The sequence below is a fragment of the Dipteris shenzhenensis genome, chromosome 14 (genome assembly GCF_047967505.1).
Source record: "Dipteris shenzhenensis isolate YYH24624 ecotype China chromosome 14, Dip_SZ_1.0, whole genome shotgun sequence".
In the NCBI taxonomy this organism is placed as follows: Eukaryota; Viridiplantae; Streptophyta; class Polypodiopsida; order Gleicheniales; family Dipteridaceae; genus Dipteris; species Dipteris shenzhenensis.
The window spans coordinates 56,120,630-56,133,234 of record NC_141609.1 but is presented as its reverse complement, the minus strand read 5'-3'; the positions used below and the strand labels follow the sequence as shown (position 1 = coordinate 56,133,234).

Sequence of the window (12,605 nt, the reverse complement as noted above, 5' to 3'; positions counted from 1 at the left end):
TTGGATGTAGACCCCAAGGGAAGCCCTTTTGGTGCTCCTTTCTGCTCTGGATCTGCTGCTCTAAGTATAAGTAATGGGGACCCAAAGGCCCCCCTCAAAATAGCCAACCAGTCTGCCCTATTTGGGCCGACTGGAATCCCCCTGCCAGCCGACTGGGGTGGAGGTCTTTGAATGCCCTGAAGGGCTCACATATCCATGCATATGCAGGCCCTGCCTGGCCACGTGGCAGGATTTAGGCAGGCCTGCCCTTATTCCAGCCTGCTCTTGGTCTTTCTCCAGGCCCAAAGGCCTTCCAAGCAGCCACTACCTGCTGCGCCTCTTCTTCCTGCTGATTCTGCCTGCGTTTGCACTGCCTCCAGCCCACGGGCCTGCACCAAAACTGCCTGTACATGTTGGCATGGCTGTCCGTACACTTGCTGATGTCATCGCAGCTCTTTTCTGCTGCAATCCCTGCACAGTATGGCCTTTCCCAAGGGTGGACTGCCTTTGGACTCTTCTGCCTCAAAGCCCACCATAGTGGCTTCCCTCTGCCAAGCACTTGTCTCCTTGTGTCTTTGGTTGATTGCTAGCCACAATGCTGCCCATGTGGCACTCTCTTAAACCCCCCCCCCCCCCAAAATGTTCTCCCCCTAGGTTCAACTCCCCCCCCCCCCACCCCAAAAACGCTCTCCCCATTTGGAAGCTCACAACTGGGGAGGTGACCTATACAAATCCAACACCCCCTCTCACCGACCCACATTGGCATGATCCCAATCCATAGATGAAGATGCTCCAGTAGCTTCAGTGTCGTAGCCCTCTGGAATACTTTGGGGTCGTAGTCGTTTCTTGGCTTTTCACCCAGTGGCTCCTGCTCTGCCAGGTCCGGTTCCACATAAGCACACTAGTCTGATCCACATGCCCATCCAAGGTAGCACCTGATGGCACCACCACCTTCAGTCATGAACCCGCCTTCGAACTAGAGCACTCCAAGCATCAGCATCCTCCAACTATCCCCCTCATGATGGGTGAACAGCCTGAAGTCCTCCAGACACCAAGCGCTCAAGGTTTGTTCCAACCCATCCTTTGAGTGGCTAGGTCTGCAACCAAATAGCATACTAAAGACATTATATCCCAAGCATGAATCCAGATTACCTGGACCATAAAGCTCCATGTGTGGTTTTGTGTTGTCTCCCTCTGAGTCATAGCCTCCGTCCTAACCTAAGTCCTTAGGTCCTGTCGAAGAATCCCCCTCTATGTCAGTAACACCAGCCATGCACCCAGATGGTTCTAGGCACCCATCACTGTCCATCAACTTCACAAAGGTCTTTGACTCCTCTCCTCACCAATCCTCATTCTCAGACATCCTGACAGTAACACCAGGGTCCATATACCTAATCTCAGCAACACTTGGAGATGCTACCAACAAAAGTTCTTCTCTGACCACCAACTGAGCTGACTCTTTTGACTTTGAGCTGGGCCCCTTCTTCTTCTGATCGACCTTTTTCATCCTGCAGTCCTTCACAAAAATGCCATGGCTCATCACAATAGAAGCATTTCTTCTCTTTCTTTCTCTTCTTCGTCTTCTCTTTATCTGAAGAGTCCGTTCCATCGTCAAATTTGTCCTTCTTGAGTTTGCCTTTGCCAAGCTTACCCTTGCCCTTGCTCATGTCCTGAGCTACTAGGGCTTTATCATCTATTTCACCATACTTCTTTTCCTAAGCTTCTTGTTGCAGCAATAGTGGAACCAACTCCTTGAAGGTTTAATGGTGCCGCCCTCTGCCCTCCAATCATAAACTACTATAGCTCCGGGGGAGCATTCCCAGCAATAGCCTTGCCGAGCTTGTCCTTTGACCAATTGCCGCCAGCTGATCCCACACCACCTTCATCTTGGTGATGCAATCTTAAACTGATTCCCCTTCATCGATGCTCATGCCATACAGCTCTATCTCAAGATCCAAGATCCTTGCCTCGTTATTGAGCTCATACATGTCCCTCAATGTTGTCCAAGCCTCGAAAGAGGTGTCCGCCATCTGTACGTGAGGAAGCACCGCATCTGCGCTGATACCCACAATGATAGCCAAGGCTTCCGAATCATGGATTTGCCATGCTCTCACTAAAAACATGGTCCGCTGGTGTCAGCATTGCTGCTGTAGTTGATGTGGCTAGAGTAGTAGTCACGGTGGGTTGAGGCATCAGCTCTCTCCCATTCGCAATCTCCCACCACTCCCTCAACACTAAGTGGCTATGAACCTTCATTCTCACAATGGGTAATTGGTCCCATCGAGCTTGCCCATCTCACCAAAATTAGGGATCTGATATCTGTTGGCCATGACAATGAGCTGAAAAGGCGTAAGTCTAGAGTGTCGTACAGCTGCCTAAACTTGAGCCTCACGACAGGGTACAATCCTTCAAATACATGCAAGAACTTGAGCCTCCTGCTTGGGTACAATCATTCAGACGTCGAAGTTAATTCCCCCAAGCATGAATCAAGGTCATCCTTGAGCAAGGTCCCTATCTTCAAGGTCCACTTCCCGTGAACTTTTGTCAGGGCTCTGATACCATGTTAGAAATGAAATCCCTACAGAGGGTGTCCCACAACGGGTGACTGATAGAGCATTCCCATGAATTACATGCAAAAGTGTTTCACTATGGAATCAAACTGCTTGACTTGTGTGTACTTCACAACCATAAATGTGTGTGCAAGCCAATAAATAGACAATGCATACAAGACAAATATAGAATCCACAATAATACATTTCCGTCCAAAACCGGATACAATACAAAAGAGACTACGGTCCTTTAATCTTACCAAAGTTCGCCTGCTATCCTGCCTGATCCCTGAGCCCACGTGCTCCTCTCAGCTTATGTAGACTCTCACTCCAATGATCCTTCCACCTTACTACCCGGTTAGTCGACCTAGGTGGGCAGCTTCTCTTTAGCTAAGTCTGCAGCCTTCTATGTGCCTCCTTCACCTCCTGGATGTAGGCCCAAGGGCAGCCTTGCTGCTGCTCCTTTCTGCTCTAAATCTGCTGCTCCAAGTATAAGTAATGGGGACCCAAAGGCCCCCCTCAAAATAGCCGACCAGTCTGCCCTATTTGGGCCGACTGGACTCCCCCTACCAGCCGACTGGGGTGGAGGTCTTTGAATGCCCTGAAGGGCTCACATGTCCATGCATATGCAGGCCCTGCTTGGCCACGTGGCAGGCTGGCACTGGCCCAGGCAGGCCTGCCCTTATTCCAGCCTGCTCTTGGTCTTTCTCTAGGCCCAAAGGCCTTCCAAACAGCCGCGATCTGCTACACCTCTTCTTCTTGCTGATTCCGCCTGTTGTTGCACTACCTTCAGCCCACGGGCCTTGTAGCGTCACTATAGAGCAGACGCTACGGGGAAATACAAAGGAACACACAGCGCATCATCTACTGAAAACACAGAGAACAAGAGAAGAAGATCACCACAGTACTGCGTAACATGTATATATCTCAGAGCAAGAGCTCATATATCTCTCTCGAAAGAACAGAGTCGAAATGCTAGTAATAGCATGCATACAAGAACAAGATATTGGTTAGGAACTGTTGAAGACCCGAGCCGTCAGCCGTTGTGACTAACCTACCCGCGCACACCCCTCGCAGTCACTGCTGCTAACCCGCATGGTTATGCAATAACACATGGCACTCAAGACTCTGCGAATCCACAATAGATACCCCCCTATGACACACATCAATATGTGCTTGTGCAATTGTGCAACAATCATTTTGGGCATAGCCTCCGTAGAGAACCAGGTGCAACTGAGGAACATCACAACCACTCACTAAGTACACATGAAGATAAGCATCTTGCGAATCTCTTTGCACCCTTATTCCTGAGCGAGCAACAGCTTCTACAATGTCTTGAGCCAATTCTTCATATTTTGTGTGCCAATCTTCCTCAACAGGTACTGACTCCGCAACCACTCCTTTACCCCTATCCGCATTACTGCTCCCATTTGCGGAAGCACTGAAACCCATTGGACCAGAGACCGTCTATGTCTGAGGACCAATTTGCGGCACTGACCCTGCACCGGCACCCGCATCACCATCTGTATTGGGACGGCATTGGTGCGGAACAACAGCCCTACACGTTTGCGGAGCCATTGCTTCTCGCCAGCGTGCAAGCTGTCTATCCCACTCCGCGTGCACGTCCCCTTGCAAAGCATCAAAGAGCGAACCCATCTGCTCCATGTTGACACTGACCGTGCCAAGGAACGCTGGCAAATATTCAGCCAGTCCATCGGTAGTACGTCGGCGCAACAACTCATCTTGAATTCCCGAAACATACTCCGAATGTAACTGCTAGGTGGCCTCTGAATGAGCTTCGACTACCTGCATTTGTGCTTCAAGGACCGCAACCCGCTCTTCTAGTTGCTGCATCCTTGCATTTTGACTTCGTAGGGCTTCATTCTCGTTGCGCAATTGAAGAACTTCAGTCTCTAAGGCCGTAACTCTAGAGGGATCGGTCCTTGCAGAACACTGCGTCGCAAGTCGAGCTAGCAGTTGTGCACAAAATTGAAACTGGACATGCGTCAGTCGCAGTCGCAATGAAAATCTAGCCGAGGGTCTCGGAGGGGCCACCCCAGGCTTAGAGACCGCAATGACATCCTCCGCTGCTGTCACCCGCACTGCCTCCGTCACTACTACCACAACTGTGATTGTTGATGTGCACTGGAGCTGCTCTAGCCATCGTTGAGTAAGAGAACCGCCAATCGCCGGATTGCCTGATGAAATACCTACCCTAGTCAACACATGTGCCACTGAAACACTCACCCGCTTTGAATTTACCGGTGGGGAAGGTGGGGGCATCACACTGAGCTGTGTTGACAACAACCCACTACGAAACAACTCTCAGACACCCCTGTTGATGTCGTGACTGCATGGGAAGGAGTAAGGGGAGCAATAGAGGGAAGCACTCCCTATGTGATTTGAGGACCTTGACGCCTTTGCTTCTTAGGCTCCCGACCAAACGAGCCTTCAGTCACATCTTGCAAAGGTCCGTCTCGCTCAAGGGTCAAAACTAGTGCTGTATTCCTTCGAGGAACAGCAAAGTCAAGTTGTAAGGGAAATAGAACTTCCAAAATCTGCCCAATCTTTGAATTCACCGCTTCTTTCTTCTCTACCACCGTTGCCACCCTTTGTGCCTTTGCATGGATTCTCTCCTTCAAAACACATGCCCAACGCACTAGTTGTTGCTCTGCTACTACGATCATCCCACGAGACCAGGTAGTGATCGTATAGGTCTTTGCTTGCAAACAAACGGACTCCAGAATCCAGTGATAAAGATCACGAACTTGAACATCTTTGCAAGCGCTTAGCTTGTACCTACCTTGAGCAGGGTTACCAGACTCGGCCACCATCTCTTCAGCTGAACACAATGGTTGCACAAACAGCTCCCCATCCATCGGCAAGAACAGCCACTGAGAAATCAATTGAATGGTGAGCACCCGATTCTCTCCCAAAAATTCCACAGCTGCTCCGAGTGCAAGCTGCTGGCAAAGTGCTAACGCCGCCGGGTGAATCTTCACCCTCAGCCAATCAAAGCTGCTGAAACTTCGAATCCTCAGCCTTTGCCAATGTGCGTCGATAGACTGAGAATCAATATACACTAATGGGATGAAAGGATGAAACTCACGTGCACCATCACCATAGCGATGAGAAGCAAGGGGAAGCAAAGAGAGCTGAATGCAATTAGAGCAAGGAAAGCATGGTGACTTCCTCCTTCAAGAATAACACTCCAAGAGAAGATGCCACGGGGACATGAATTTTGTGAGCAAATAAGCTATGACTAAGTTTGTAACCAGTTTGGCCATGGGGGACTAGCCTAGAGGAGCGGTGAGTTCCTAAAAGCCCCTAGTGTTAACATCTAACTGGACGAATTGGCTAGACCTAATTGTTAGAGTCAAGGCATGGCATCCCTTTGACCTCGCGGAGGGGTGCGACAGAGCTAGGAAGTTTGCCCCCAGATACTTTCCCAAGTTTCATGTGGGAAGAGGGGTTAAAAAGGATGGAAAGGTTGCCCCTAGACAATACCAATGTTTGTCATTGGTTAGTGGAGTTAGAGCCTTCAAAAGTTGCCCCTAGGAAACCAACGTTTCCTTGGTACAAGGGGTTAGGGACATTAATCTGCCACGTGTCAAGCATGCAGCCTCCACTTTTAGCATCTCCCTCCTATTAGGGCAGACAGCGTCCAGTTCTAGAGCCTGTTTCTAGAATTCACCATCTCCTTCTTCTCCGTTTGCTGCGCCAGACCTTCTCCAAGTTGCTCATTGCTATCTCTTGGCTGTTTTTCTCTGTTTCCGTGCCCTCCAGCCTTGCTGCATGCAGTCCAAGCCCGGGAGCACCTTTTGCGACTTGATGGAGCCCATCCTGGTGCTGATTTGCAGCTGTACGGTGGATTTCTCAGGCTGTACAGACTGATAAACAGTCCGTACAGACTGTACAAACCCTCTCCAAGTTGCGGAGTCTGTACGGACCCTGTTGCAGGCGTCCTATGCTCGCACGCAGCCCAAGGCTGGTTTTTCTTGCTGCAAATTAGGGTTCTGGTTACGAAACTCTGTTTTGCTTGGCAGGGTTCTGGATACCTCAAGGACCTATTCTTGTAAGGAGCAGGTGTTTTTGGTTGCAGCCCGTGCTGTGGGCGCACGATCCCGGATTTCCAGCCCAGTTTCTCTTTGTTTTCACTTTGGGATTTACTTCTAGCTTCGAGATTCTCTACGGGATTCCTTGGGTCTGTTGCAATCACCCAGTTACAGAGAAGCCCCTAGTGTTAACATCTAACTGGACAAACTGGCTAGACCTAATTGTTAGAATCAAGGCATGGCATCCCTTTGACCTCGCGGAGGGGTGCGACGGAGCTAGGAAGTTTGCCCCCAGATACCTTCCCAAGTTTCATGTGCGAAGAGGGGTTAAAAAGGATTGAAAGATTGCCCCTAGAGAGTACCAATGTTTGTCATTGGTTAGTGGGGTTAGAGCCTTTAAAAGTTGCCCCTAGGAAACCAACGTTTCCTTGGTACAGGGGGTTAGGGGCATTAATGTGCCACGTGTCAGGCATGCAACCCATCAGCTCCACTTTTAGCATCTTCCTCCTATTAGGGCAGATGGCGTCCAGTTCAAGAGCCTGTTTCTAGAATTGGCCATCTCCTTCTTCTCCGTTTGCTGCGCCAGACCTTCTCCAGGTTGCTGGTTGCTATCTATTAGTTGTTTTTCTCTGTTTCCTTGCCCTCCAGCCTTGTTGCACGCAGTCCAAGCCCGGGAGCACCTTCTGCGACTTGCTAGAGCCCATCCTGGCACTGATTTGCAGCTGTACGGCGGATTTCTCGGGCTGTACGGACTGATAAAAAGTCCATACAGACTGTACGCATAGAGCTATTCTTTCCAACGCAATTCTTACCTTTATTAATGGTGGAGCAATCACAGGAGGACATGTGGCAGTATGGTAAGATGCATGATGACAGAAGTGTTCTGCGAGGTCCTATCCCAACACCTTGTCATTAAGTAGAAGTTGTGATTCTTACCTTTGCTCTAATGGAGGAGCAGACATTTTCTTATGTCGCGATTCTTACCTTTGCTCTAATTCTGCATCACCTTATTAATGTACTGCTATAAGGTGACACGGAATTAGAGCAGACATTTGCTTATGTCGCGATTCTTACCTTTGCTCTTATTCCGTGTCAGCTTATGTTACATTAATACTGTCGTAATATGTTGCGATTCTTACCTTTGCTCCAATGTGTTGCTGTACTTAGGAGCAAACCCTTTGGAGCACACCCCTCATAGTCACTGCTGCTAACCCACATGGTTCTGCAATAACAGGCCTGCATCAATACTGCCCGTACATGCTGCCGTGGCTATCCGTACACTTGCTAACGTCATCACCTTGTCATCACAGCCCTTTTCTGCTGCAATCGCTGTGCAGTCTTGCCTTACCCAAGCAAGGACTGCCTTTGGACTCTTCTGCCTCAAAGCTGTCCTCCATGGTGGCTTCCCTCTGCCGGGTACTTGCTCTCCTTGTGTCTTTGTATGATTGCTGCGCACATGGCAGCCATAATGCTGCCCATGTGGCACTCTCTCAAACCCTAAGTTCAACCCCCCACCCCCCCCCAATGCTCTCCTCATTTGGGGCCTCCCAAGTGGGGAGGTGACCTATACAAATCCAACAACATCTACTTAGTACACATCACGGAAGTGAAGTTAGATTTGCATTTACTGATGTGTGATTCCTGGGCTCTCTCTCTGTGCTTTCGTTGAGTGCAAGGATGGTTGGCCTAAGCAAGCAACCTCTCCCACTCTCTTTTCTAACATGGTATCAAAGCCCTAAGGGAGATTCGGCAGCAGACCTATACTTGGGCCTACTTCAGGGAGGTCAGGGAGGATCAGGAGTGCTCCAAAATTAGCTCTACATTCTACTACGGCAGTAAGGTGCTGAGGTCTGGACGGAGAGTCTACATACGCTCGAGGTGGAGCACGTGGGCTCAAGTCTAGAGATATCTAGCAGATAGTACAAGTACCTTGTGGTAAGATCAAAGGATCACGCTCTAGTGGGACTTTGAGTCTCTCTCTCTTTTGTTGTGTCCATAGTTTTGGATGGAAATATATTGTTTTGGTAGCTTCTATATCTGGCTGGATCATTGTCTTTTGATGAGTCTGCAGATCTATGTGATGCAAATTAAGTAAAGAAGTTTGTGATTCCACTCCCACACACACACTGTGTAAGTTCCTGGGCTATTCTATCAGTCTTCCGCCATGCGTACCCTCTGTTGGTCGATTTCTAACAACCAGGGACCATCTGGTGTAGCAAGGGAGGTGATGTCTGCAGTAAAGATAGAGCAGCAAGTGTCTTCATCAAGGGCAGCCTTCACAGCAGCAAAGGAAGATGAGATCAGGGAGGGACTTCTGCCTCACCAGTGGCTGTCTTCAGAGCAGCAAGGAGGTCAAGCATCCATATAGGCTGTCCGGGAGGCGCAGCAGGAAGTTATGTATGCGGGGCACACATATGAGGCCCCACACAAGCTCTAGGAGAGCACTGCAGGCCAAGTGTTTTTGGAGGTGCCACGAGAAGCTAGGAGAACAGGCTTTGGGTGAGTGAACAGGAGTCCACATCTAGTCAGCACTCTTTTGGTACAGGGTGGTATACTGGACACACATTTTGTATATGATTTGGTTCACATTGGACAGATATATATTGCTGGTTCTACATCCCTCTTGTGCATTATTCATTTACTGTCTGCAAATCTACTTAGTACACTTCCCGGAAGTGAAGTTTTATCACTGCTCCCTCTCTGTGTTTGAGCTTCCGCTGCGTGCGAGGAGCGTTGGCCTAAGCGAGTGATCTCTCCCACTCTCTTTCTTACAGAGAGAGCAGACTGGTCAGCCTCCAAAAATCAGGGTAGGGGCGAGAACTTCCCTTACAGCTCATCGTTTTGATTTGTCATGCCAGCAGCAAATGGCAGTTGATTCATTGATCAAACAAAGCCTCTCAATCACAAATTCACCCTCGAATTTGTCATCCTCTACTCTTCTCTGAGTCAACTCCACAAACCCCTAACAAGACAATTTGGCATACCAGAAAACAGGCCAAGAGGCGCACGCTTGAGCTCCACTATGCCATTGGTCCTCACAAATCTTGTATGAAGTTTCAAATTGCAGCTCCAAGCATAAAATCGAAGTAAACAGCAAATTGCAAACGAGAAGATAAAGTAGGCTTTGATACCAAATAAAACACCCCTACTGGGTCAGCCTCAGCAAGGGGATGCAACACTGATCTCTATCCCTAAGCTACCTGCAAAACCATCAATGGTTATCAGTACAAACACAAGGACACGCATGGTGCTGGCTAGTGCGTCACCACCTAGCCGTAGATCCTTGCAAGGATCACCCCCAACCTGGAAGTCAGGCTACCCCAGACCAATAATCTCCCAGGTAAGTCCCATGTGTAAACAAATGTCATTAGGGAAGCATAGGCTTGGACAGGCTCAATCCTAGCTGGGCATTCTGAGGAGGCCCCACTCCTAACAATGCCTCAAATGAGTTAAAGCTCACACAGACAAGCATAGGGTGTCAAGCATGTCTCAACTCTAAGAATATTGCAACGATACCAAGGATACCTCATATCCTAATTGTCCCATGGTTAGATGACATGACCCTAGGTTAACCTGACCTCCATAATGCTAGCCACATTATGTCCAAACATAGACATAAGACATATGCATCATTAAATGACTACATAATGGTGTTGTGCGGTGGATGACTACATAATGGTGTTGTGTGGTGGCAATAAAGCGATAGACCCCTTAAAGGTGCATCCGATTTCCTACCTTTGAAACTAGTGCATCCGATTTCCTACCTTTGAAACTAACTTATCCTGGCACTCTTGCACCTACATGGATCTACCAGTACCATACATCTTTTTGCTTTGTATTCCATCCTTTAGCGACTTTCCAAAGTCTCCAAATGTCCAACCTTCAACCTCATTAAAGGACAGCCACCTCTTTAAAGGGCCTTTTGTCATCCCAACAGTCATTCATTCACAACAACAATCCAACACGCCATCACTCTGCAAGAGCTGCATGTATGGTATGCGGAAGTGTGAAGAGTCCACAAGGCTAGGCAAACGAGACCAAAACTAAGGTGCGCAATAGAAAATGATATGCTGAAATCGACTTTTCCTTGCTACCCCAAAGATGGGCCGTGCAAGCTAAGTAGAAGCGAATGTTCTTCTCCAAGATGCTTGCTCTTCTTAGGGATTTTTTAGTGATGGGTTATGCAAGCTAAGTACAAGTGAACGTTCTACTCTTATGAGGGATTTACTGTGACAAAGGAATTATGGAGCTATAGCCCCTATTGGGGCTGCTCTAGGCTGCCTAGTTGGTTAAATGATGACTTCTAGGTCCATCTAGATCAATGTGTAGGTTTGTTTGCCAATGAAAGACTTCCCCCATTGGGAAGCCATCCAACGCTGGGCCCATGTGGCCAGACCCATGGCTGCCCATGTGGGTTGTCTCCAGCCTTCAATAGTGGCCCAATGTGACCACATACGCGGTCCACTTCCCATGAAACTTTTCCCACAAGCATCCCGATATAACTCGACGACCGGCGCTTTTAAAATGACACAATCGATAGGAATGCTTGCTTACGTACTCAGGTTGGGCACTGCATAAAAGCGAAAGTGCCGGCTAGCACTGCCTTCACTCTTGAATCGCCACTTCTTCTTGACCAAATTGATACCTTCTACAAAGCCACTCTCTTTTCCTCTCTTTCCTTCTCTCTTTAACTCTCTTTTCCTTCTCCCCTGTCTTCTCTTCTCTCTTCCCCTCTCCTTGAGGTCCCACCCACGTGAAGCTTCAACAGCCTTACATTGAGCAAGCATATGCAGACTTGTGTCATTGCGCCCCTCTCCAAATCATTCTTGAATTCCTAAGAGTCTCGGTTGTCTCAAATGTTTTAATTCGCTTAAACCACCGTCCCTCAAGAGTTCCATGACATGTTCTCATTTGCCCCGTGCTACTCTATTTTAAAACGGTACATATTTGCCTCGAGGATGGCTATCCTAAACTACCTTGCAGGAATTTGTCTCATTAAATGACATTATGGGGAAAGCTCAAAAGTAAGCTCCGAACATATAACTGTTCATGCATTTTACGTACGTCTCCAAGGCTAGAGATTGATCAAGTAGAAAACTTATTAAACGAGCGTAAGAGGGCACTAACGGTTGAGCGACAAATTTTCGATCAGCTTCCATCCACTTGAACGGGCAAAGACCGAATTCCCACAGTCCAAAATTTTGAGCTGAATCTTTCAACTTATGGTAACTAGTCTCACAAGTATCCAACATATGGCTGCTACGCCAGGATGCGCGGTGGACGCCCGTCAACCCGGTGCCCAAGGCGACGAAAGTGGCATCTTGAATTTGCACCCTTATGTGCTCTAATAATCCGCTGAAATTCTGTCGGGTCACGCAGGTAGAACGGATGGATTGAAAGCTTCTTGCCGGACAGCGGTGCCCCATAGCAATGTAGAACAGAAGTGCATTTCTGATGCTGGGAAATTGGAATAACGAGGGAATAGTCACATTTCCTTATTCCTTGGGGTGTATTTTAGCACATACGTTACTTTAGAATGGGAATAGGATGATTCCAATCCTAGAGTAATCCACCTACTAAGGCCCTTTAATATGGTCAAAATCTAAAACATGCACCTAAACGTGTCTAAGACCATGCCAATTACAAAATGTGGGTCATGCTTCAAGGCCAAACAAATTAAAACCTATCATTCAAACATTTTTTCAAGCATGAGGGAGAAGTGCATTACCAAGAAAAGAGTATGATTCCATCCATGGACAAAGGAAACCTTGAAACATGTATAAAAGAAAAGCAATTAAGGTTAATAATGTAGGAGTTGGCAGGCCTTCATTGTTCACCAAATGCTGTGATTATTTCCTAAAATGTATGTAGCCCATCTTCTGTGAGCATGCCAAATTTAGAATCAGTAGTAGAGAACAACATGTGCTAATTGCATTTTGCACCACCCCAACTTCAATGTTTGTGTTGAAGGCTTATGAGCCAATGCTTGCCTACTCGTGCACCACCTTCATTTTCTCTCAAT

The 12,605-nt window shown here is 48.1% G+C and overlaps 1 protein-coding gene across 3 annotated transcripts in view; it reads right to left on the bottom strand.

The window, feature by feature from the left end:
• LOC147894861 (poly(A)-specific ribonuclease PARN-like) overlaps positions 1 to 12,045 on the bottom strand; it is a 45,118-nt gene extending 33,073 nt beyond the window's left edge. For all 3 annotated transcript variants that reach the window (XM_087385187.1, XM_087385188.1, XM_087385189.1), the window contains exon 1: positions 11,711 to 12,045. In XM_087385187.1, the coding sequence (XP_087241313.1) occupies positions 11,711 to 12,009 (299 nt within the window). In that variant the 5' untranslated portion in view covers positions 12,010 to 12,045. The remainder of the gene's footprint in view (positions 1 to 11,710) is intronic.
• Positions 12,046 to 12,605: the final 560 nt, after the last annotated feature.